The 27,395-nt window shown below is 44.8% G+C and overlaps 1 protein-coding gene across 2 annotated transcripts in view; it reads left to right on the top strand.

Moving 5' to 3' along the window:
- The first annotated feature begins 1,636 nt into the window (after positions 1-1,636).
- Positions 1,637-27,395, top strand: part of smad7 (SMAD family member 7) — a 44,252-nt gene continuing 18,493 nt past the window's right edge. Inside the window, exons 1-3 of one of the 2 annotated variants that reach the window (XM_078552728.1) lie at positions 1,637-2,804; positions 4,071-4,124; positions 11,230-11,304. In XM_078552728.1, coding sequence (XP_078408854.1) covers positions 2,135-2,804; positions 4,071-4,124; positions 11,230-11,304 — 799 coding nt within the window. In that variant the 5' untranslated portion in view covers positions 1,637-2,134. The remainder of the gene's footprint in view (positions 2,805-4,070; positions 4,125-11,229; positions 11,305-27,395) is intronic. The other variant, XM_078552735.1, reaches the window with a different exon arrangement.

Consider the following 27,395-nt stretch of genomic DNA (forward strand, 5'->3'; position numbering starts at 1 on the left):
CAGGTAAACAAAGTTCGTGTTCAGCTGGAATACTGAGAGTCATTCAGCACCACACCTTAGGAAGGATATACTGGCTTTGAAGGGAATGCAGCATAGATTTACCAGAATAAAAGCAAAAAACTGCGGATGTTGGAAATCCAAAACAAAAACAAAAATACCTGGAAAAACTCAGCAGGTCTGACAGCATCTGCGGAGAGGAATACAGTTAATGTTTCGAGTCCGTATGACTCTTCAGCAGAACTAAGGAAAAATAGAAAAGAGGAAAGATTTACCAGAATGCCACTCGGATTCCATGGGCTGAGTTACAAAGAGCGGTTAAAGAATCTAGGGTTGTATTTCCTGGGATATTGAAGATTAGGCACTGGCTTCATTGAAGTTTTCAAGATATCAAGGGGAACAGATAGGGTAGATTTGGAGTAACTGTTTCCGCTATTTGGGCAATCTAAAGCTCAAGGGCATAGTCCAAAAATGAGACAAGGGAAATTAAGAAACACTACTTCACTCAAAGGGTGGTAGAAGTTTAGAACTCTTCTGCAAATGGTAATTGATGCTAAATCAATAGTTAATTTTAAATCTGAAATTGATAAGAGTTTTGTTAACCAAAGGGATTAAAGGATATGGGGCAAAGGTGGGTATATGGATTAGGTCTCAGGTCAGTCAGGATTTCATTGAATGGCTGAATAGGCTCAAGGACTAAATGGCCTACTGCTATTCTCATGTTTCCACCATGCTTGACTGGCAGGCAGTCTTGGAGCAGCAATTTCCTCCAGCTAAATGTTGTGAGACCGGGAGCCCAATGGCGCAACGTAAATGCAGGTTGTAGTTAGCTTCTGTATGAAGGGTGACCAAATATCTGTAACACTTTGGACCATATCCCCACGAGCTGTCAATTGGTAGACGTGAGGCTTATTTTGTTGCCTTAGAAGACCCTGCAAAGATGCAAAAGTGGTTATCGTCGATCAGGTTATCCCACAGGAATCCATAGTTTCAAACCTTTAACCCAACCTTCAAAATTCAATTCAGACCCATCCCACCTCCTTATAGCACCCAGCAATAACCTGCGCAAGACAGCCTGCTTTCCACAGCTCGCTTATCTGTCTCCGCGCAATCCAACGAAAGCAAAACAAAAAAAAAAATGTCAGAAATTTTCATACAAGAGTCTGGAGCAAGTTTCAGTTCCCAAAATTTCCGGACTGATTTTTGCCTTTCGTTCTCCCCACCGCCCCAACACCAAAAAAAAAGATGTGTGTATTAATTGTTTACAGGATTAATAGAGGTTTAATGTTTCCAGTAGTTCGTTTTAATGGTGTGTATGTATGGATGGAGGGGGGTAACGGTTTATAAAGTAAAAGGGGCTGTTAGTAATGTGATCGCTTGTTTGCGTAACAATCACTTTAAACCGGGGGCCGCGACAAAGTGTCTAGACGCACACGTGATCGACCGCGCCAATGCGCAGCCAAAGCAAGAGCTTGTAAATTTCAAGTCTTGTGTCAGTTTCAGCCAGGAGTCCGGAGCACTCAGGAAATCCACAAGCAGAGCAGAGCAGAGCTGCAAACGGCGACAACTTTCTTAGGGCTTTTTTTTTTGGTTTCTTTACCCACCCCCCCCCCCCCCCCCCCCCCACCCCCACCCCCCACCCCATCTTTGTAAATCGTGCTTTTGTTTTAAAAAAGAGATCAAGTTAGTGAAAGGAAAGTGGCAAAGAGAGACCAGACAAGCCCTCGCACGTACAAATCAAGCCAAAGAGAGAGAGAGAGAGAGAAAAGGAAGGGAAAAGATTAGAGACACTGCATGTATATCTATCACCGCCGAAAGGAAGAAGGGAAAACGGAGGAAGAAAGCGATCTCTACAATCGTCAGCACAGCCTTGCCCGCCGGATTAAGGATTTGGATTAAACTGCCCCCCCAAAAAAAACCGAAGAAGGGAACAAGAAGCGAACGCTTGGGTTACATTTTTATGGATACATATTCTTGGTTACATTTCTCCTACTTTATGCCGGTGGGTTACAATGCATGATTGTATCTGTGGGGAGCTCTGACCCATCCCCCTGTATTTAATTACAGTATTGTTGAAACCAATTTACCGGATCTTATATTTTTTTTTTAAAATTAAAAAAAAATAAGGGGGTGGCGTATGCTACAGATTTGTGCGGCTGTTACTGTGTTGTTGCCATCGAGAACAGGCTGGATTCATGTTTTGCGGATATGTTTTTGCTGTACCTGGCTGGGTTTTAGCAGATTTCTCTCTGGCGGATCTTCGTCTCGCATGTTCAGGACGAAACGATCGGGTCTGGTCCGGCGACTTTGGCGAAGCCGTGCGTTGGGAGAGGCAGACGGCCAGACGGATAAGGAGGGCGATGCAAGCCGAGGAGGAGGAGGAGGAGGAGGCGGAGGCAGCAGCGGCGGCAGTGGTGGTGGTGGTAGTGGTGGCGGCGGCGGCGGCGGTGGTGGGGGATGCTGCGGGGGGAAAGCATCCAAATCCACCGCCTCGGACCCCGAATTAAAAGCCCTCACGCACTCGCTGCTGAAGAAGCTGAAAGAGAAACAGTTGGAATTGTTGTTGCAATCGGTGGAGAGCAAAGGGGGAGCCCGCACCGGCTGCCTCCTTTTACCCAAGATGATTGAGCCCAAACTGAGCAAACAAACTTACTCCTTGCCGGTACTGATCTGCAAAGTCTTCCGCTGGACTGACCTGAGGAACTCTTCGGAACTGAAAAGACTTTATTGCTGTGAATCGTACGGAACGAATAATCCGGATTCCGTCTGTTGTAACCCGCACCACCTTAGCAGACTCTGTGAACTCGGTAAGATCATTTTAAAATATTTAATGTTGATTTTTTTTTTTAAAAAAAAGGGGGGTAGGTTACATGTTGAAAAATCTAGTTTTATGACTTCCCTTCTGTGTTCTGATCACCTGGGCCATCTCGTAAGGAACAGAGGTCACATTCATTCTTTAAACCCACCAGGCGTTACAATCATGGTGACTTTTTTTTAAAAAAAAGACTTTAACTTTAGTTCTTCTGCAACTTTAAGCCGCTGTCACTCTTATCACTCCCTGAAGGGTCCCTTTTAAGAGCAGAATTTGCTTTGTGAAGCTTACATAAAATTTACTTAAGTGAGTTTTTTTTTTAAATCTGGAAGTTTATTGTATAATTTCAAGAACAAATCGCTTCTTTTGTTTAAAAAAAAAAGTTGGTACGTTGCAACGTTCATATTGCGAATAATTGAGTTTGATCCCGGATTAGTATTAATTCCGGGCGATCCGGTTTAAAACCGAATTTTGCCCCATTCTAGTTCAGAAGCACATGCTGATTTAAAACTGTCCTCCTATCCAAATATTACTGGGCAGCATTCTGCCTATTAAAATATAAACATGTCGCGATTTCAAAGCATTGTCTAATTTAAAAAAAAACTCCATAAAGTTAGATATATTTTCATTCACGGTTGTGGTCTGAATTGAAACTGTTGGATTGAGATCGAGGACAAGGTGTCGGGGGGGTGGGGGGGGGGGTGGGGGCGTGCAATAATAGATTTTTTATTTTAATTTGTCTAAATGTTTCTGGAAATTGTCTGAACGTCAAAAGTTACTGTTTAAATTCACATTCTTTTAAGAAGGAAGGAGGAGGGGAGTTATTTTAAAACACCCTGTAAATCCTGTCAAATGTTCAATCAAGTAGCTAAAAGTTTGTTCCTTTTGGGGAAAAAAAGTTGTCTAGAAGACTTGTCGCCGAGGTAAATGGGTGATTTTCCAGTTAGATGGCGCGGACAGATCCTCAGCCAGACTGGTTCAGTGGTAATTTCCAGAGCAGAAGTGGCTTACGTGAGCCAAGGAGGGGCGATTAGACACACAAGTTGCATATCAGTGAGACTGGCGCCAGGCTGACTCTTTTGTTTATGTGACTGTTAACTATCAAGGCAATCGCCGCCTTTGCTGTTCTGCCTCCAGCCCCCAGAGCTAAGACAAACAGTTTACGAAAGAATGCCGGCTCTCCTGCCAGTGTTATCATAAGTTTCTATCTCTTTTCTCATGGCTTTGCCTTTTTCTCTCTCTCTTATTTTTATGTTTCCAGAGTCACCCCCGCCTCCGTATTCTAGATTTCCAATGGACTCATTCAAACAACCTAGTGAGTATTGTGTTATTTGTGACTTAAACTGCAGTTTTTTTTCTTTATTTTTAAGAACGCTTTCCTCATTTACCACCAACCACCTAAAATAACATTTTACTGTTTATATTGTTGCAAGTTGCAACAATTTTTTTTAATGTTCTAAAATATTTAATTTATTACATTATTGAAGGTATTTCCAATGAGCCAAAACTGAGGAGGGGGAAGGGGTAGATGTTTATAGAAACTTCCATCCGGAAGGAGATTGATTCACAACTGATTTGGACACAGCCAGAGAGTTGGTGCTCCAGGGGATTGTCGGTTGGGGAAATTTGGGCTGGTTTCTAAGTTCCTGTAGAGTTAAACCAGTGTTAACTGTTTACATTCACACTGTAGAAGAAAATAATAAATATACCATATACAGCTCAAGACAAGATGTGGCATGCATGGTTTCCACACGTATTTCTTTGAAATATCTGTATATCTAAACATATGGAAATTTTGATGTGCGGAGTTTATTAGAGACTCAGTGGAGCCAGTGAAAGTAGTTACTACCATATTCTTGGGTTTGGTCCCATTGCTGCTTGCTTGCCACATTTCAGGGCCTCACCCATATACTTTTTTTTGTGAGCTTATACATTGATGATTAATAGTCTATTTGATGGGGTTGGGGCTGTGACAGACAAACTTGGTCTTATCCTCATCCACCCATTGCTCTCACTTTCCAATAGACAAGTGAAGGAAAGAAAGTGCCTTTCACAACCTCGGGACACCCCAAAGCACTTTAACTACAATTGATTATTGGCTGTATTGTTGTAATGCAGGAAATGTGATGGCCTGTTTGTGCACAGCAAGCTCCCATAAGTGACCAGATCATTTGGTTCAGTGACTAGAATGGAACCATGGCTGGTTTACCCCATTCTAGCTCATGATTGCTGAGGCCAGTTGCACTGTATCACTGTGTTCCAGCTGGGAGTCACCTGCGACTACAAATGGGACAATCTTATGTGAGTTTTAAGCAGCAACATTTATAAATCTGCTGAGGCTCAGACATGACAGAAAAATGTCCATGGTGTGTATAGAGAAACCTAGTGAACTGTTACAGATGCAAATCAGATGATGTTGTCCCAAAGGGCACATTCTTTGCTTCTTTACAATCCCCCAGTATTGGACAGTATTTATCCAATGGGTGTGACCTGTTAATGCCACTCTGAACCATTTTTTAGGAGGCATGCAAGAATACCTCTTTGGGAAAGGCTGTATTACTCACCCTTCATATTTGCCTGTCTGTCTGTGCATAAGTGAAATTGGACACTTCTCCAACCATCTCCCATCTCTTCATTACCATAACATGAAAAGCATAATATCTGTTCTATAGGCTTCCATGTTGAGAGGAACACTGCACTCAGTAAAATTCCTCTACACGAGTTTCTGGCATCAGAGTTCTGGTTTAATGTGGTGCAGTGATATTTTAATGTGAGCCCTGTAACTCTTGTAGAGCACAGCAATGTCAGCTAATTGCCTGAGTCTGATATTATGTGGATGTCTGAAGCCTCCTGGTTACAGACAGTAGCCTTCATTAAAGGATTGAAGCAGGAAAGTTGGCTTTGGGTGAGGTGAGCTGAGATGGGTATCTGTGGAAATGGGTCAATAATTATTTTAGACACCAAAGTTCTTTTTAAGTTGTCAGCTGTGGCTCAGTAGTAGTACACTCACCTCTGAGTCAGACTTTGTGGTTTTAAATTGCACACCAGAGACTTGAATACACAGATCCAGACAGACCCTTTGGTGCAACGCTGAGGGAGTGCTGTGCTGCTGGATGTACCATCTTTAGATGAGGCATTAAACCCATAGCACTATTTTAAAGAGAAAGGGAGTTCTCAGTGTCGAAAGCCAATATTTAAACCTCGGCTATCTCACTGAAATGGATTACCTGGCCTCAATTTCATTGCTTTTTTTTGGGATCTTGTGTGCAAAATGGCTGTCACATTTCCTACATCATAACAGTGATGGTGATTCATAATAAAGTGATTTGGGATTTCTTGAAGTGAAATGTGCAATATAAAAGCAAGTATTTATATAGCACATTGAAATGTGATTCCCTTTCCAGTGAAATGCAGTGTGCAGTCGCAAACCCATAGAGTACTACTCTTTCTACTCCCATCTTCGGAACACTCTTGGTGCTGCTGTGTAATTCGTAGGAGCTGATCACTTGTAAAAAGCAACTTTCCCATCCCATTTTCTTCCCCACCCCCCACCAAACTGATTTTTGCAATAAAGTTACTACCGACCTGAGGAATTTCACACCCATGGGCAGAAAATTGTGCCAGCTACAAACTGGATACAACTCAATCCAAGTTCCTCGCATGTGCTCCTGTCACATGGAGCTCTGTAAATTGTAATATTTGCCCCTACATTTTTATTTTCTTAAGTGAGATGAAGATCTGTTAGCCCATGGAGGGATTATTCATGGACTGCATGGCATCCATATCAGTAATTTACCCAGTGACTTGTGAAGCAGTGACAGTTCACAATGGATTTTTGTGTGACAGCCATGCTGGACTATAAACAACACACAGAAGAGAAAAGAAATCAAAAAAGCCCTGAAATTGAATTTGCTTTTCTTTGTGTGATTCAGTGTGGTTTAAAAGTATTACCATCCTCATCTCAGGCTCAATTATAGCTCAACAGGCTGGTAGGATTTTGATAATGTGCCCACTTCATGTGTGAGCCTAGAAAGTTGTCAGTAAGCTAACTTGACTGTAGGGGCACTGCACCTGAGTCTGATACAAGGCTCGCACCCAATACCCAGGCACAACATTTCAAACAAGGACATGCAGCAGGAATATTGGCTAATTGTTTTTTTCGTCTCTCCCTAACCGAAGTTGGAGAGACCAAGCCTTAGCATCTCTACTATCTCCCAGTCTGAGAGGATACTAAAGGATATGGATCCAAGTAAAGCTAAGATACTAATCAGTCTACTTGAATAGGCTAGAGGGGATGAATGGCCTACTGTTTCCTATTCATAAATGTGGCCCATTAGTTTCTTCAATTGAACTGGTATTTTATAGACTTTAACTTAGACATGTAGATGTTTCTTGAGTTGAGAAGGGACTGGCAGGAGCATTCTTATTATCTTATTGCTTGGTACAGCTGTGGTGCCCCAGTGCGCAGGAAGCAAACAAGTATCGTAAAACCAAGCATTTGTGTTTTTTTGAATCATGAGCGCTATATCCTTTCCCTCTGAAGTGTTTCTGCTTACAACCAGTCTGATTTCTACCCAGAGGTGGGGCGGGGGGCGGGGGGGGGGGGGGGGGGGGGAGCGGGAGCCCTGATAAATTTGGCAATTAGTAACAAAATATAAATATATTAACAAATTATAAGTTTTACTGGTCAACCAAATTTACTGGGCTGTACCCATCACAGATTCTGTCCTGAGGTATTGAGCAGGGCAGCAGCAGCTTGAACAGGGAAGAGACTTAACTAAACAATTTGGGCCCTCAAGTAAATTAGACGTTCAGCGACTTTCTGCACCTGATGTATCCCATTAGTTGAGTGGAACAACTTCCTGTGAAGTGTTGACATAAAGGTTAACGTTATGTATGTAAACAGAAAGCCACAATCTGAAGCTGCATTTATGGAAGGGAAAGCCCAGTTACTTTCGAGGAAGTAATGTCGATTCTGGCATTTGGAAGCTGCAGAAAGGCTTTCCTTCTGGTTTGGAGTGAAAACAAACAAGAATTTATCTTAATTTCTGTGTACCTGCTTGCCAGTGTTAGTGATAATAGTATTTTTTTTTAAATGGTGATGCTGTTTAGTCAGAATTTCATCAATTGGGCTAAAATTAAGATTATAATTCTTTGAAAAAAAAAGACACTGGCAATATAGGCTTCACTTTTTTGTTAAACACGCTTCTGATAGGCAGTACTATAAGTCAGGGTGTCTGAGCAGCAATCCCAAAGATTTTGTGGGCGTACAATTTGGGCATTTGGAAATGTATTATTTCATGCCATGAAGCAAGTTTTTGAATCTGAAGAGCTATAAATGTTGGAAAGGTAAAATACAGGTGTTGGCCAGTGAGGAACGGAATCAAACAAACCAGAAATATCCAACAAACTCTTTGCTGTTGGCATAAGTGGGTTTTAAAGGACGCTCCCAACTGAAGTGAATTGGTGTAGCAGACATAATATTTGTTGGGAGTGCACTCTCGTATCCTCAGATAGCTACAAACGTACGAAAATGGCAGACAGGAAAAAACCAGTGGCCTGTTGAGCCCATCCCATATAGTCATGTTGCAACTCAGCTTTTTGACCTCCACCCTTTAGCAGCCGTGTAAGCTCCTGGGAGACAGACAAAACAGATGAAAAAGAAAACCGGAGGCCAATTCAGGGAAGAAAATATCCTTCTATGTTGAACACTAACAGTGGGCATTTTTTGGCCCAAGCTGTCCCAGGAGCTGAGCTGGCCTGAGTAGCTCAGGAATGTGCTTTTTCTTAAGCAAGTCAAAGTTTACACCTATATAGAGTTTAGTAATGGCCCCATGTTGGTTATGAGATATCACTGGCTGTTAAATATCAGGGGCTGGCTTTGAAAAGTTTCTGGTGATATGAGCTGGGTGGAATTTGGAGCCAGAACAGCAGGAGACTGATGTGGGTTAAAGGTAGTTTTTGTGCAGATCTGTTGACAAGCTTTCATCTGACGTCTGATCAGGCTCACTACACCACTTCAATGTTATATTCTGAAGTGACAAACATAAGAGAGAGAGACAGGAGAGAGACATTTGGAAATGCACAACAATTGTGCTCAGTCTTATCAGGGATTGGTCTTCTCAAAGCCTCTAGGTTTTAGTGTGTCGCCTAGTGTTTGAGGTATTTCAGTGTGGCTGGCTGGGAAATGGAGATAGCTTGGAGAGAAGCCAAAGAAAATGGGCCCACATCACTCCCTCACCGTCCAAGCTCCTTAATGTGGAACTGTGGCATGAAAACAAGGCTGAAGCTTTTTAGGAGATGGCTTTCATCAGCTGAGTCAAAAATGGCTGAAGGAAAAGGAAAATTAAGGTTAACCCTTTGAGGGCTGGATGGATTTCAATGTCATTTCACCAGATTTCACCACTCAACCTGCTCATCAATAACTGGCATTGTAACCCTGACTTGTAAGCTTTTGTGTGGAACCTTGTGCTCTTGCTGGTGGTGAGCTTGGAGGTGAGATGGGCAAGTACTTAGGTGGGACAGTGACTCACCAGAACCCCGCCGCCTTCCCACCTGTGCCCGGATTAAGTTCGGAGCTCGAAAGCCCCTGATTGACCTTCCCTCTCTGCTGTGAATTGAGGCTCTTAAGTGGTCTATTAATTACTACTCAAGAACCTCATCCCACTTCTGGTATTAACCAAGCTGCAAGCAGGCCTGTTGCCATTTGGTGAGCACAGCAGCTAAAACTGTGTGGGCCACTTGTAACCTCCTGTGGGGCGGGGGGGGAGTTCCCTTGATCTAAGGCACTCAGTGCCTGATCGAAGGACTGGATATGGGAAGGGAGAGGTCCGATGAGAGCCAACCCCCTGCCCTCCTTCGATTCTGGGACTCCGGTGCCTGTCCTTCCGGCAGCAGCCACCGCCTCCCCAGTGGTGCTGCTGAGCATAAGAGGTGCTGGCCTCTGATTGGCCGGCAGCTCTCAGTAGGTGAGACTTATGCCCCCAGGGTCTTGTTTCCACAGGAATGTCTGCCACTGGCCTCACCACTGCCTTATTGACTGATAGTTTGGCGGGCCTTCCAGAAAAGAGGCAGTGCAGGTCTCCAGCCAACTTTTCAGCCATCAGTTGAAAGCCCCGATACCTCAATACGTTTCCCTCCCCACTGGCAATCTCTCCAATACAGCTTTGCAACCATACTTCTGCAGCTGTGTGCCTGCTGCATACCCTCTGTAGATTTCTGAAAGCTTACCTGGTGAGTTCCTGAATCAGGCAATGAGTCAGAGGATGGACCAATAAAGAGGCAGTCATGCCTCCCCCAGAGGATGTCAATCTTATGGGATGAGTTTTTGGGCCCTTCGAGACCTGAAGAGAGGAAGATGGGGTCTGAAAATACCAGTGCCATCCAGTGTGCTGGTTTCCCAACCCCTGTTCCTGGCGCCTGCTGTTTTTGCCAAAGTAGATTAGAAGCTTGATGCCCCTGATGAGGTAGGGCAGCCAATTTAAGCTCATTAAGAGCCTTGTTAGCCACAGTGAAAGATGGCTGGCTAGGATTTTCCAGTCAGCCTTCAGTTTCCTGTACCACATGGGCAACATTTTAACTGCCCAGAGGTGGGCACCCAAGTGGCAGGCTGGGGAGCCAGCCCTTCCTGCCTGCCTGGGAGCAGGTGTAGCAAAAGGCTGCCCCTGTAGAAGGATTTCCAACCTACCCCAGTCACCACAGTGGTGACCTGGCTGCGGAAACTCTTAGTTGCAAGTTCTTTTTTTTTACAAAGGTTGGTGAGAGGGTGCTTCCATGTTGAAGTATCCTCTTAATTACTTACCCTTTAGTGCCCTGCTGCTCCTCTCAGGCCTCTGGTCTTCAGCTTTTGAAAGCCCACCTACTGCCCTTGTTTGGACAAGAAGGAACCTGTTTCCGTGCCAATTAAGGGTGAGCATTCATGAAAATCCTCAAGAGTGACTGGACCCCCCACCCCCCTCCCCCTGCGCGTATTCTGGACCAGAAACAGTCCCGATTCCTGTTCCCTAGCCCCAAAGCTAAAAATCAGCCCCATATATGTCATCCTGGGAGAGGGTCTCCCATATCCTAGCAGCCAACTTGTAAGTGGGATAGGAGTAACTGGGATATGAATACGATGATAGCAGTTAGACGTTTGAAGAAAGAAGTGTGATAAGTTGTGGGAATAGTTTATTTTTTTCCTCCCCAACTCCTGACAATTATAACTTGCTGGGATGTGGCTTTAAAGACACTGGTGGCCATCCCGTGTCTTGCTGAAGTGACCTTTGTACGAGAGTCTAGTCAGTGAGTGCCAGCAGGCTTTTTAACTATGCGGCGGGGTGGGGGAAGTAATTAGATGTGACGTCCAGGCTGAATGATTGAAATTATGCCAAAAAAAAAATGTCCTGAAATATTTTAAGGCGTGTTTTTCCTTTTGCTTACAGCAGATTTACCAGACTCTGTGCCTCCCTCGACTGAAACTGGGGGATCTCATTATATGGCCCCTGGGGGGCTTTCAGGTAAGAGACAGTGTGTGGCACTCTCAGCCAGCTAATGATGATGTGACTCACTAAAATGGGATGTTCACTTTTTTAAAAAAAATTAGTAAAGGATTATGAGTGAAATTTAATCCATGAGGCACATCCCCGGTGACTGAAGTGTGTGTCACTTCCACTCGCGTGTCGCCAGTTGGTGTGCATGGAATTCACTGTTAATTTTAAAGGGCAGGCAGCAGCCAAGTGAGGCACGAATGATCACATGGCCAGGCGGGCAGGAAGTGGCCAAACCAATCAGGTGATTGCAGTGCAGCCCCAGGAGGACTATAACAGTCCCAAGGGACAAGCATGCAGTCTCTGCAGGCAAGGAGCAGGTTAGCTGGGGGACAACAATTGTAGATTTGGAAGGATATTGTCTGGAAGCCAAGCCCTCGTCCCTCTTTGTAGATCTAAATCCCCTACCCTCATCATTCACCCCATCATAATTCTATGCCATCTCGTGGGACACCTCATCATTCCCATTCCTCCCCCACACCCCCCGCAGTCCAATCACCTCCATGGATCTCCCATCACTGCCCGGCCCCCACCCCATCCCCACTGCTTTGTCCTTTTCACTGCTGACAGTCTAGGTACATGAACGTTCCCCTGCTCCCCAGTCCTTTTCTTCAGTGTTCAACAAAGACAGTCACTCATCTATGATGCAAATGGACCATCTCACCTGGTGCCCACTACCTTTTAATCAGTTGTAAATCTGCTGATACGAGTTTCCCGTTCACTGCTGACTTAATCTTGAAGGTCTGATTTAATTTGGAGTTATGATGTAACGAGTATTCTTGGCATGCAACTGTAGGGAAAAGAGGTTCCCGCCAAAGGACATCTCGAGTCCCAACCTGTCACTGAAACACTGCCAACTTAACCCTTAAACTCAACCAGCCATCAGGAACCGAGATTTTGGCACCTTCCTGATTGAAGCCACCCTGTCCGTTATGATTCCCGCTCTCAGTGGCCGCATTAAATTCCACCCTTAGTGTGTGGGGGAGGGGGAGGTTTGAGATTGGGTGGATCTTTTGTCTTTATTTTTCTGTGTTCTGGTGGAGCAGATTGCCTGCTAGTTTTCATTCCATTGATATCAATGGGACGAAAATCAGACCATTTCCTTAACAAGTAGCCAATATCCTCCACCTGACTACTGCCCAGACAGTGAAGATGATAATTCTACACCCGCCCCCTCCCCCCGCCCCCCACTGTCAGCAGCACCACCCCCCCCAAGCAATTGAGAGGAAAGGACAGGAATGTTGATGACTTCAACTTCGTGGATCAGTATTAGAATATGGCTTGATACTCTGGGTGTGTAGTCTGCTACGCCTTTCTAGATGCACAATGCTATATAGTATCTCACATAGACGCTATATTTGGATATTCTAGATATTGTGGTTTCGCACAGTGTAATTTGGAATTCTAACTGTGCAGTATATAACCCTATTGTAAGTGTGCACCACACAGTAGCCTTCTAGGTGTACAATGTAGTGTGGTATTCTAGATATGCCTACTTTATATTCTAGGTATAACATTATAGTGTGGTAGTCTAGATAAATAGTACGATGTTCTTTTGCTCCCTCTAACATTGTTACAGAAGGCTGTGCTTTGCATATGCTGTGTTGCCCTTACTGATTTTGAAGGGATCCATATTTTGCCAGGCGATTGGGAGGATGTAGGGGTTTGTATTTTCCTTGCACTCTGTTATCCTGTGATATTGGGATAAAAACAGGCAATGGTTTGGATCGACAAAATGGCAGATCCCTAAACTGACTGGAGCTGCCAAAACAGGGCAAATTGGATTGTTATTGTAATTTTGCAACTTTTTTTTTTGAGCTGTAACCATATCATTATTACAACAGCCTATTTTAAGTTGCAAACCGGCAAGGATTGCAGACTTGGGTTGAGGTTTGTGCTCTGTGTTGAAGTTTACGGGTTCAGCCCACGTCTGGACTGTAGTTGTGTGTTTGGATTCCCGAGAGAGGTGAAGTTGAGTCTAAGGGGTCCCGTTATGCAGGCTTTGACTAGTAGAGGAGTGTTTCTTGAAAGTTGTTTGTGAAACTTGGATCTGGCTTTCTATCAGATGTATGCAATAAAATACGTCAGTGGAGGCTAAATCCCTTGGATTTTAAAGGGGCAGGGCTGTCCTTGGTGAAATGTTTCTTATTTTCATATTTCAACATTTGTTTGTAATCTATCATGTGGTGAATTATGATGACGGTGTAGAAAGTGTGGGGGAGTGATGGGTGCAGGAAAAGGTGGGCAGAGCCAACCATCATCCTATTCATACATTGTGTTAATGCACCAACATACTTGGTTGTGTGTCCCCTTAGTTGGGGCCTCACTCAAGTGTGTTTGACTAATGGATGGTCTGTGGGAAATTTTAAAATACCAAGTGAACTATCTGACAATAGGAAATGAATTAGGAAATGAATTAGGACACAAAAGGTGAATTACCACCTCCCACCCCCAAGCCAGTGGTACCCTTTGCGCTCGCTCTCTGTCAAATAAAATGTATGAGTTGATTTTTCATGTGACAAACATTCTGGTCAGGATCTAACACGTTAATTTTAGATTGTGGTGCTACATTGTAGGAAGTTGTTGGAACTCAAAGTAAGCATCAGCCCCACTTACCACTGTTAACCTGCACAGGTCAGTCCTGATACAGGGTAGCTGTGTCAATTCAATTGGTTGGAGTTCGTTTTAGGTGCAGTGGCGGGCACAATGAATCCTCTGTGCTCTTAATTTGAACCGTGGATGATGCTTTGTGATATAAGTTGTGCCTGAAGTGATTATTTTGAGCTGTACAGTATTAAGGTGAAGCACTGATAATTACAGGTCTGTTAACGACAGTAGGAGCGATTTGAGCTAATTAATTGAATGGCACAGAACGAATGGACGATGTTGTTTCAAAGTGCGTTCATTCAAGTCTTGTGTACAGCTGACAAGTACCAATAATCAAAATAAGCCTGCTGCTGATATGGAGTTACAGCAAATGACTGGGATACGTGCTTTATGGCTATTTAGCAAGGGCAATCTGTCTCAATGAGGAGTTTGAAATTGAGTTAGTAATAGCAAAGGAATGTGCCAGGAGCCAGAATGGACGCTATTAACATTTTACATGAAGCCAGTCTCTCTCTGGTCTGATATTTTTTTAAAAAACAGTAGCACACCTCATTAATCCGATCTTAATCCTTAATATCTGTCACACTGAGGCTGAAAGCAGCATAATTAGTTGTAAAACAAAAACAAAAATACCTGGAAAAACTCAGCAGGTCTGACAGCATCTGCGGAGAGGAAAACAGTTAACGTTTCGAATCCGTATGACTCTTCATCAGAACTAAGGAAACTGTTTTCCTCTCCGCAGATGCTGTCAGACCTGCTGAGTTTTTCCAGGTATTTTTGTTTTTGTTTTGGATTTCCAGCATCCGCAGTATTTTGCTTTCATAATTAGTTGTAACTCCGGTTAAAAACCAGCAGTGATTTCTGACTCCAAAAAGGGAAAAAATGAAGTGTGAGCGGGAGAGGGTTGGACTATTGGGTCAACTTTTTCCTATTCACTTGGCAAAGATTGGGGAGCTTGATAAGGTGATGAGCCTTATACAGCAAAATGCCCCATTGTAATGCGACCCTGCATGCAAAGATAGGCCCATTGACTAATAATGGGTAGTTCAAGAAGGTGGTATTGCATTTGTCTGCATGGCCAGGCCTCTGCTGTTCTATTGGGAGCAGAGAAACTCCTAGCAAGTGACCTTCGTGACTTAATCTCGATAGAAATGTCTCCCACCCCCCAAAATTTATTGATAAATTGTTGACAGATATGAAACCTTAGGCACCATGGGCTGGTTTCTCTTCTCAGATTGGGTGGGATACTGGAAGAAAATGAGGGGAAAATTAGACGATGATGCCCACTGTCAGATTCCAGCTTAACCTCGAGCGCCACCCCGCGCCCCCCCCCCCCCCCCCCCCCCGAACCACTGCTGCCACCCCCCTCTTTCCTGACCAGATAGTCGTCATCTGCCCTATCCTTACCTGCTGCATACAAATACCAGTGTGGGCAGGTGCAGCATGTTTTCCAGCTTACCACTGCTAGTGTCATAGACCCCAAGAAGAGGATACCAGTTGTCTCTTGTTAGTGATGGTAAGACTCCATAAGTTTCAGGATGGAGGTGAATGGCCAGTTTGTTGTCGTCTCCTATTCGATATATTGGCCCCTACCACTGACTATTATGGACCATGGCTGAGTCCAAGGCCTAAAATGCCTTCTGTCCTCCTCTCTGGGGCTCTTTGCCCCTCTTAAATCTCGGGCATCTCCGTCAGTGCAGTAGCAGTGGCCTCAGCAATTCCACCATGGTTTTCCACCCTTGCAGCAGCAGCAGCTTCCCTCTTGGGAGTGAGCCCAGCCTACATATTGATGAGCCCCTCCCTGAGGAAAATGGGTCATGGTTACGCCAGGTTCAGAGCAACAGCACTAAGTCCAATCGTGCTGTGACCATCCACACACACCATTGTGTTGTAGCACAATGCAGATGGATTTTTAGTAGCACTGTGGCTTGGTAACAATGGAGGGTTCTGCATTTGTGCTGCCTGTTCCAAAACAGTGCACGGATTGAAATGGCTGCCAGCTTAACCCAACAACTCTGGCTGAACCATGACTCAAGGAGCAGCAGCAACAACACATGGGCCACCATTAGCCTCTCATTCACCCTCACGGGTCTTGCATTTACTCAACTCTGCTCAACTCATTAAAGTGGCCAGACCCCAATAAGAGGACATTATCTGATATGCTATCTTGTTGGGATACTTTAACTAGGTGAACACACAACAGTGACTTTGTTCATCAATGACTATACACAGCATCCATTTTAAAGGCCATCTTTCTTTCTCTGTTCTCTGAAATACACTAACTTAGACAGAGATAGACGACTCCACAGTCGCTGGTATCTTGGCTGAAAGGCTGTTCTTGAAGAGTGAGACCAGACAGGGTCTCCTTTGGAGAGAGTTTGTAGGAACCTTTGAATGTGATTATTATTTTTTCCCTTACCAGCCAACTGACCTCGGTTTGTGCAATCAGGAGGTGAAAGTGCCACCACAGGGAGGATGAAACTCCAGGGGTTGCACTTGTGCAGGTTCTTGTGCCCATGTAAGGATTTACCAATTACCATAGGCAGGGAGCCGGCAACCCTCGGAGGAAGGGGGAGCAAATAATGCAAACATAGCTATCCAGAAAACTTTGACTCCTAGATGGGGCACAACCCCAGTAGTGCAAATAATTCTCTGGTAACATGTGACTATTCTTCATGGGTGAGACCAAGCAGCCAGTATTCTTCAACATAGGTCACTAGATCATGAGTAGGATCAGGAACATGGCTGAATTTCACCTCTCTCCCTAGCCCAAAGACACTGAGGCTAATTGGAACACACCTTCCACCAACTCAACACAGGTGGGAGAGTCGGTGGAGGGAGAGGAATGTTCTTTGCACATGGGGAAATTACATAGTGCATTTCACAATCTCAGGACGTGTCAATGCACTTTACAGCCAATTAAGTGTGGTCACTGTCATAATGTAGGAAGCATGGCTGACAATTTTCACACAGCAAGGTCCCTGGCGACCACTTAGTGATGTTAATTAAGGAATAAATATTGACCAGGACACCAGGGATAAATCCCCACCCGCCTCTTCAAAATAGTATCATGAGACACTGACAAAGCAGACAGGGCGCCAGTTTAATTCTCCTCTGAAAGACGACACCCCTGACAGTGCAGCAGTCCCTCAATGGCACGAGAGTGTGAGCCTCAACTGTTTGGAGTAGGACTTGAAACTGCAGCCAGCTAATTCAGAGGGAAGGGTGGTACCAACTGAACCAAGGCTGACATTCAATGCCCCTGTCAAGTTACGTTAGTTTTGGAAATCAGTGATGAGCTTTATCACTGCTTTATAGAGTGGATCTCTCTGACCTGAAGGTGCATTCAGAGGATGTGAAATCTGTGTGAGAAAGCACCCCGGGCGCAAAAGCCCTCTGTCTCCCTTTTGGCCTAGTGTTTCCGCAGAAAAGGATTTTTAAAAAGTCGTCCATTGTTTGACTGCGGGGTTTCAGTGAGAGCTCGACAGCAACAGAAAAGCAATTGCTTTTTCCTAAAACTGTCGAGTTGAGTTTATTTCTGGAAATGGAGAAAGTTATAAAGCTGGAGTTGAAGTGTACACTTCACGACCCGGTCTGAGGGATGTGAGATGGAAGGGAAGCGGAGTTCCTCAAGATCCTTGATGGAACAGCCAAAAGGATGCACAAACTTTTTGAAAGTTTCTGTTCCTGATAACATCTTGTCTGCCACATCCAGTTGTGGGGAGAGAGAGGGGTGGGGGTGGGACTGGGAGGGAGGAGGATTGCAGGGAGGAAATGGGATTTGCTGAAGGGAAGGTGCTGATGCGGACCAGGATAGTGCAGGAACAAAAAGTAGAGTCAAGATTTGATAATGGTTGTCCCACTGGGACCTGCAAATGATTGAACTGGTTTGGGTGTGGACTAGAATTGATCTTTTTTTTTAAAAAAAAAGTAAAGAAATATTAAGCTTTGTAATCCTTATTCACTTCCCCTCCCTTCAGTTGCTGAAATAAGAGGGTCTTTATATAAATTTTCATGGGCCCACCCAGACTTGCTATTTTTAAAAATCAGTGTCTTGCCTGTGAATATTTAAGGGCTCTCCATTTTTCAAGTGTCTTTCTGGCTCTGCTGCTCCCGCATTTGCTAAATATCAAGCTAGCTGTTTGTGGAGTTCTATACTTACTGAATCTGTTTCTCTTTGAGTGCACCACCAGAGACCACAGGGTGGTGTGGATTGTGCTTAGCTTTCTTGCTACTCATAGCTACATTCTTTTGATAGTTTAAAACCCACAAAGGAAGACTTTTTTTTTGAGAGAAAAAAAAAAGTTTTTGATCAACCTAACAGTGTGTTGTCACTGGAGTGAACTGTGTTGAAAAACACTTTTACTGTGTAACAGTCTATTGCTTTCAACCGGCAGGAAGCGAGTGGGTGATATGTTCAATCTATTGCTTCCTGCTTCTCTCCACACTCCCCCCACCCTTACCTTGCTCAATTCCTCCCTGAAGGTGTTGAGAGCGAAGGTTTCATGGCTGCCGTTTGCTCTCCTGTACTTTGCTCAGTGTGACTTTTGACAGCGAGGGTTGGCAGGAGACTTCCCCGGAAACAATTTTCCAGCAGGGATCGCCAGATAGGAATCAGGAGTGCAACGACCCCTGTCCAAATTCCCCCCCCTCGACCTCCTTCCATTCCCAGTCCAGGATGACATGGCCAGTTGTGGTCTCCTGATTTGCCTTCAGGTAAATTAATTCGGGACAAACCAAGAATCAAACCTGGGCCTTAACCTGCATCACATCGCCTAGTACATTTTCCCCAGTGAGTATCAGCACTTATTCCACCCCTGCTTTCCCTTTTTAAATTTGTTTCTGTCTCAAGTTCTTTTCTCTTCCAAATCTCTCTCTATCAGTTTCTGTCTCTCCTCCTATCCACCTGTCTCTCTGTGTTTCCCCCCCCACCCACCAACCCATTCATCACTTGAATATTTCTACTCATTTTTGTAGTCTGTCTCTGGTATTTACACTAGAGATCAAACTCAAATGACAATCACATTGGTCAAGCCAGAATCTGATATCCTCTGTGTTTACACTCACCTCTCTCCTTCCCAGCGCATACGTAAAACGGTGTGGTGCAAGTGTGGGTTACAACGTGGCCTGAGGGTCATGCTTCATTTTGGCCTGACACAAAACTCCATTTGTCTTTAGAAGCTGCTAAGAATACTTTAACAGAATCAAAGGGATTTGCTGAGCTTTTTGTTAATAAGAATCTACGCTTTGTAACCCTGTTGAATTACCTTCTGTCTGAAATGTTATATAAGTTGGATTGGTAGAGATTTAATTTTCTGTCTCCTGTAATGTCGTCTTTGTCTCAGCCTCGTGTGTTTTTGTCTATTTTCATCCCTCTATTCCAGTCTGTGTCTCTCTGTTGAACTGTCTTGCTCTTCTCCCCACGTCTGCATATCTGTCTGTGTTTTCCCTTAGGGTGTGTTCATTGAGGCTGAGCATGTTCCGTTGAGGCAGGAGTGACGCTTGAAGCGAGCATTGATTGGAGAACTGGGAATGGGATTTTCAAGTCGCTAAAACAAGGGAGCAGACTGCCACGCCCACTGAGTCCCAATCCTGATTCTCCAATCCATGGACCTGAAGCCTGCTGCCCTGAATAGTGTTTATCCTTCAATCACCACCACAAAAAAAGACTATCTGTTCATTATCACATTGCTGTATGTAGGAGCTAACTGTGTGCAAATTGGCTGCCACATTTCTTAACATTACAACAGTGACTATCCTTCAGAAGCACTTCATTGGTTGTAAAGTGCTTTGAGATATCAGGTTGTCATGAAAGGCCCTATATAAATGCAAGTCTTTTTTTGCTGTCTCTGTATTCATTGCCCCGCGCTCTCTTGCGCGCGCTCTGACTTTCTTCTGTCCGTACATCTATTTTTACCTGGTGTAACAGGGCGTACCTATTGTGTCTCCTTCTCATCTGCCATAATCAATGTCCATCACCAAGAGTGGCTGGTAGCACCAGTACTGACCAAGCTGGCCGAGTCCTAAAGGACATAACTACTATACTGGTTCAGCAGCAGGTGATGAGGGAAATAACAAGAGGGCAAAGCATACTTGACCTCATCCTCACCAACCTGCCTGTCGCAGATGCATCTGTGCATGACAGTACCAGTAGGAATGACCACTGCAGAGTCATTGTGGAGAAGTCATCCCACTTTCACATTGAGGATGCCCTCCATTGTGTTGTGTGGCACTACCACTGTGCTAAATGTGATAGATTTCGAACAGACCTAGCAACTTAAGATCAGGCGTCCACAAGGTGCTGTGGGCCATCAGGGGCAGCAGAAATGTACTCCGTCACAACCTGTAACCTCATGGTCCGGCATATGCCCCGCTCTACCATTACCACCAAGTCAGGGCGTCAACCCTCGTTCAATAGAGAATGTAGGAGGGCATGCCAGGAGCAGCAACAGGCGTACCTAAAAATGAGGTGTCAACCTGGTGAAGCTACAAATGAGGACTATTTGCGTATCATACAGCATAAGCAGCAAGTGATAGACAGAGCTAAGCGATTCCACAACCAACGGATCAGATCTAAGCTCCGCAGTTCTGCCATGTCCAGTCGTGAATGATGGTGGACAGTTAAACAACTCACTGGAGGAGGAGGCTCCACAAGTATCCCCAACCTCAATGATGAGAGAGCCCAGCGCATCAATGCAAAAGATGCGGCTTTTGAAGCATTTGCAACAATCTTCATCCAGAAGTACCTCCTCCCGAGCATCACAGATGCCAGTCTTCAGCCAATTCGATTCACTCCACGTGATATCAGGAAATGACAGGCACTGGATACTGCCAAGGGCTATGTGCCCTGATAATATTCTGGCAATAGTACTGAAGACTTGTGCTCCAGAACTTGCCACGCCCCTAGCCAAGCTGTTCCAGTACAGCTACAACACTGGCATCTACTTGGCAATGTGAAAAATTGCCCAGGTATGTCCTGTACATGTAAAGTAGAACAAATGCAACCCAGCCAATTACCGCCCCATCAGTCCACTCTCAATCATCAGTAAAGTAATGGAAGGGGTCATCAACAGTGCTATCAAGGAGCACTTGCTCAGCAATAACCTGCTCACTGACACCCAGTTTGGGTTCCGCCAGGGTCACTCAGCTCCTGACCTCATTTCAGCCTTGGTTCAAACATGGATGAAAGAGCTGAGCTCCACAGAGGAGGTGAGAGTGACTGCCCTTGACATCAAGGCAACATTTGACGGAATGTGGCATCAAGGAGCCCTAGCAAAACTGGAGTCAGTGGGAATCAGGGGGAAAATTCTCTGCTAGGTGGAGTTATACCTTGCACAAAGGAAGATGGTTGTGGTTGTTGGAGGTCAATCATCTCCACTCCAGGACATCACTGCAGGTGTTCCTCAGGATAGTGTCCTAGGCTCAACCACCTTCAGCTGCTTCATCAATGACCTTCCATCATTAAGGTCAGAAGTGGGGATGTTTGCTGATGATTGCACAATGCTCAGCACTATCTGCGACTCCTCAGATACTGAAGCATTCCACGTCCAAATGCAGCAAGATCTGGAAAATATCCAGGCTTGGGCTGACAAGTGGCAAGTAACATTCATGCCACAAGTACCAGGCAATGACCATCTCCAACAAGAGAGAATCTAACCATCACCCCCATGACATTCAATGACATTACCATCATTGAATCCCCCACTATCAACATCCTGGCAGGTTGCCATTGACCAGAAACTGAATTGGACTAGTCATATCAATACCATGGCTAGAAGAACAGGTCAGAGGAATCCTGTGACGAGTAACTCACCTCCTGACTCCCCAAAGCATGTCCACCATCTACAAGGCACAAGCCAGGAGTGTGATGGAATACTCCCCACTTGCCTGGATGAGTGCAGCTCCAAGAACACTCTCGACACCATCCAGGGCAAAGCAGCCCATTTGATTGGCACCCCATCCACAAGCATTCACTCTCCCCATCACCAACACACAGTAGCAGCAGGGTGTACCATCTACAAGATGCATTGCAAGAACTTGTCAAGGCTCCTTAGACAGCACCTTCCAAACCCACTACTGCTATCATCTAGAAGGACAAGGACAGCAGATAGATGAGAACACCACCACCTGGAAGTTCCCCTCCAAGTCACTCACCATCCTGACTTGGAAATATATTACTGTTACTTCACCGTCACTGGGACAAACTCCTGGAACTCCCTTCCTAATAGCACTGTGGGTGTACCTACACCACATGGGCTGCAGCAGTTCAAGAAGGCAGCTCACCACCACCTTCTCATGGGGAACTAGGGATGGGCAATAAATGCTGGCCCAGCCAGCAACACATCCCGTGAACGAATTTTTAAAAATCACAGACGTCTAAATCTGCCTGGCTCTGTCCCTGTTTTCTTTCTTCAGAGCTTGTCTGTGTACCTGTCTCTCCTTCTGCCTTTAACCCTGGTTCCCCCTCTCGCTGTATCTTTCTCCATCTTTGCCTTCTCCTGTTTTTAACTCTGTCTCTTTCTCTTTCCATACTTATGTAGTTTTCAGCCTCTCCTCTTCGCCAATACCTTTATGTCACTCTTTATCCCTCCCTATCTTTCTCTGCCATTAACTATCTATCATACTCTCCCTCTTTACCCCTTTTTCTTCCTGTCAACTGCAGAGCTAGTCAGCTAGAGTAATGAATGGGGCTCAGCACAGGGCAAAAGGAGAGGCTGGAGGCTGGAGCCAGGCACTGACTCGAGATCCTCTGGCAACTACAGGAAAAAAAATCTGAACACGACTTTAATCCCTGGGGCCTCAATGGAGCTGAAGTAGCTCCTCCTGGAAGCCTAGAGATGACCTTTAATTCACTGGTTGTGCCCCTTCACGTCGTATATAAAACACTTGAGGTGGGGGAAGAGTGTCTGAGCCTGGGCTCAGCAGTGAAGAGATACTTTTTTTAAGACTAATCCTCTTTTAAGTCAAGAAGTACAATCACAGCACCTCTAGTTGGCTCTTCTTTATTTTCACCGTATATGTTCATATCTTAAAGCACCTTCTGTAAAATTATGATCAGCAATACACTTTTGGGATGCTCGTTGTGAGGTTTAACTGATTGAGGTGACATGGTCGACATGCAGTGTTTACCCCAGCTTTCCTTGTGTGGGGCCAAGTTGAAAGGGAAGGTTTGATGGGCGAATCATACCTTTGCAGGTAACGGGAAGGTGCTCTCAGTCACTTCAATGCCTTTAGTCCTGCTCAGGGGGGAGGTGGGGCAATGGGGGCAGGATGTCAATCGAGGATTCAACTCTCTCAATCATTGTGGAAAATGGTAACAGTTCATTTGTACTGGAGGGAATACTGTCACAGATGTCTGTGTTCCTGCATGAGCATTGTAGTTTGACATTTTGAATTTGCCCCCTGTTACGGTGTCTTGTTTTTTTAAATAAATGTAGAATAGACTGACTCCTTCCCACTTTATAGACCTACCTGGGACACTATAAAAGGTACAAGTGCACTAGAGAAATACTTAAAATTATATATTTACCTTCTGAAAGAACATAGTAATAAACAGTATAGCTTTAAATGTAAAAAAGATTGCGCCTCTCTGCTAGCTGTGAATTTAATCTTTTGACCATATAAAGCACTGACTTTTTCTTTATTGATATTTAGTGCATGTTTATTTTATTTTTTTTTAAAAAAGCAGATCGAAGGAAGTTACTGAAGGGTTAACTTAGCTATGAAACGCCTTTATTGCTCTCTAGGCTGTCAGCCAGGCTGGGAGCCTTGCGACTAGCCTCTCACACATCACATGGCCAGAACAAAATGTAGTCGGCCAGTGAAGTGCAGAGACAAGGATTTGGCAATATCTGCTTGTAGCTATTGGCCTTCAACGCCACCCACCCCCAGCTTTCCCTGTCCCTCAGTCTCCTGTCCCCACCCCAACCCCTGTCCCAGTTCCCTTCTAGGGCAGGCAGGGTGGGCTTTTTCTCTCCTTTCTGTCGGATCTGCAGCAGCAGGATGTGGTAAGGAGGGCAGGGGTCTATCATTTGAAGAGGCCCCATAAAGGTTCATGTTTCAAAGGAAAAAATCAAATTGTTAAATCCTTCACACAATTATTTTTCCCTGCGAATTAACCTTATAGGTATCTTTCCTTTGAAAGGAAAGTAAGACCCATCTTGTCCTCGCTAGCTCTAACTCCCAGTTCCCGCTTGGGGTCAGGTTTGGGTGGGCCCGTCCCTTTTGTTTTTTTATTTTTAACACCTCTTTTTCTTTCCTTTCCCTCCTCCATCCCCAGCTCCCCACAAGAACAACTGAATGCTGCTGTAACTAGTGCTAGATACCAAAACTTATCCAAAGGTGCCATTGAGTCCAACTGAGGCTGAAATCCAAAGCTGTAGGCCCACTGCTTGGAAGACTCCTCTACTCAAATCGTCACCCACCTCCGTCCCCACAAGATCAAGTTCGTAAAAAGTGAACGATCTGTATTTTGTAACAACTGGTTTTCCGTGAAATTAAAGGGGAAGTGCCTTCTACAGCATTGCCACATAACAATTTTGTAACGATCTGATTTTCTGTCGCCCTCCTCACATTTTTAGTTTAGCGGTTTCCTTTCATGGATGCTAGCAGGCCCCTGGTATCTCAGGAAAGTGGCCATTCTTCCCTGTCTGAGCCTTGACAGTGAATGTGAGAGGACTGGAGGATGACACCAGTGAGCCAGGTCCTGTCCTGATCCTATTTATGTACCTTTGCAACACCGATCTCTACAACAGTGATGAGGAATGAGGATCCCAAACTGTTTTTCCATCTCACTAGCACAAGGCTAGTAAAGCCAATAGTAGCACCACAAACTGCTTCCCTAGCCGAGATTAGTTAACTGAGCACAGATGTTAGATATTTCTCCTTGTTATGAGGGCCAATACCTATAAACTTACTGATGTGTCTCAGTTACTGATTCTTGCAGTTTTAGTTGCTCCTGTTGCAAGTATGAGGTAAAGGGTTATTGCATTTTAGGGCTATATCTTTTGGCTTATAAGATTATCATAGTCTGAGACTTTATCTTTAAATGTAGGTTAAATAAAAGGAGTCATGTGACCTAGGCTAGTCTGTCTGACAGTAAACCTGGGTGGTTTAATTGCTAAAGATCAAAGGGGGAGTCACATTGTGTTATTGAAATTAAGGTGCCAAATGTTAACAAATTGGGCAACGGCAGCTGCTTAGGCCCACATTCACGAGACCCTAAGTCTCCTAAAACTCAGAAAGGTGTTATCGATAATAGTGCTGCAATCTTCCTCTTTGTTTAGAAGGTGAAAGGCCGTGGTGATCGGAGGTAGCTGATTAATATTTCTACTTGGATATCGGGCTAGTGTGTTTCCTGTTGCCACAGAGAGGAGGGTAGAGGAAGCCATTTTGAGATCAGATTACAGGTTTCCACATAAACTCAGAGATATCACAGACAGGGCAGTTGCAGTTCCTCATGTTTGATGATCTGTAGCTGACTGGGAGGAAGAGAGCAAAATGAGATAGATGTCGGCCAGGTTTGCAAAGCAGAGCAAATGCAGACACTCTTCACCACATGGAATGCAGGAGGGAGCTCGCGCTCAGTTTGTTAACAAAATTTGCGAGGAGTTGAAAGGCTGCAAGATTCGCTTTGTTGAACCTAGAGGGAGAATTCCCAGGAAGCTGTCACTGGAAAGGGAAAAGAACATGAGTAAAACCCTTGAGAGCTGTGAAACACTTTGGATTGGCCCCATGAGGAGTGAATGTTTACTTAAGAGACCGAGTATTGTAACAAAATTGGGGTTTTTGGTTTTCGTTAAGTTGCCTATGAAAATAAAATAGTGTTTGGTTCATAGTGTTCTTTTTGTTTAGCCATTTGATACAGTAAAAGTTTTAAAATGTGAAATCTTGTCCTGTGTCCTTCCTTCAGCGAATAACTGGAAGTTTGACTTTCTCTTTAAATCGTTACCGGTTTCTACAGAGATGATAACACACTCCAGTGACATCATGAGTGGGCAGTGCTGCAAACTGGTTGAATTCATGATATCACATGTATTGAAAGCTCTACCAAAAATGGGTCAGAATTTCCTCAGAGCAGTTCCCGCACCACTCACGCGGTCATCACCCCCCCACCCCTGCTCCTCACCCCTCCCTTTCTCCCACATCCCCACCTCCAGCAATATTACAGAAGCAGAGCCAGAGCAGCCCAGAAGAAACTCTGGGCTAATGATAGTTTCCGGACTGTGACCAGTCATCCTACCGTGTTATGCAGGGATGATGAAAGGCATCGGAAAGTTCACATATATCAAGCCTTTCTCAACCTTTAGTGTTATGGGGCATTAGACTGCATTAGTTCCCTTTAAGCAGTCACTGCAGGCACAGTTTGCTATCTTATTGCTTGTTCTGGACATTGCTGCCACTTGCCAAAGAAATACAGTAATCTTACAAAACAATTTTTTTTTATTATTAACTTGGGTCCTGAGAGGGCATGTGTGCCCTTCTGGCTTCCTTGACCGCAGGCCATTTGCCAAGTGGCAGAAAGGTCAAGAGAAGCATTAGACAAGCAAGGACATACTTCAATATTGTGCTGAGCTAGCAGCCAACAGAAGTCCCATCGCTGGAGCAGTTGATAGGATGACCCCCTTGGCTTTTTGCCTTTGGTTGAGGCCATAGTCACATGCAGAAGCTAACCTCTTGATTCAGGACTATTTGTGGAGGGCTAAGAGGACGCCAGAGGGTCCTTACCAGTTGCACGTCACGGTTGCCTTCCACCGAGAGGACATGGGATACTTGCTGGTGTCGTCTTGTACTGACCTTTTGAGCTCCACTGTGGGAGAGAGTGCTGAAACATCGTGCTGACACTGGCATCGCCCTGGAGTCAGGATTGGATGACCCACAGGCACTGGCTTGGCTGCCTGCCCACTGTCATAGAGATGTTTCCTCTTGCATGTGTGTGTGTGTGTGTGTTCATGTGTATTTTTTTTCCTTCTGAGAGATTTAGCTCTCAGGTTATCCATAGTTCATTTTTTTTTCATGGCAGATGGTTTGACCAGTGAAGCAGCTCCGTGTTCCCCCAGTTACACCGGGAAAAAGGAAATGTGCATGAATCATTGCTACAGACAACTCCCCTTAAAGCACTGATCATTTCTGAGCTATTTGTGCTCTCTGAAGATCTAGTAAGCAAAGGTTGTAGCCCAGGCCAGCAAGTCCCAGGCCTGTGCTTGGTTGGTTGACTCCAGATTTGGAAACTAGGAGCAGGAGTAGGCCATTCAGCCCTTCGAGCTTGCACCGCTATTCAGTATGATCATGGCTGATCCTCTATCTCAATGCCATACTCCTGCTTTCTCTCCATACCCCTTGATGTCCCTAATATCCAAAAAATTATCAATGTCTTTCTTGAATATACTCAGTGACCCGGTCTCCATAGCCTTCTGTGGTAGAGAATTCCACAGGTTGAACACCCTCTGAGTGAA

The sequence above is a fragment of the Cetorhinus maximus genome, chromosome 1 (genome assembly GCF_964194155.1).
Source record: "Cetorhinus maximus chromosome 1, sCetMax3.hap1.1, whole genome shotgun sequence".
Taxonomy (NCBI): domain Eukaryota; kingdom Metazoa; phylum Chordata; class Chondrichthyes; order Lamniformes; family Cetorhinidae; genus Cetorhinus; species Cetorhinus maximus.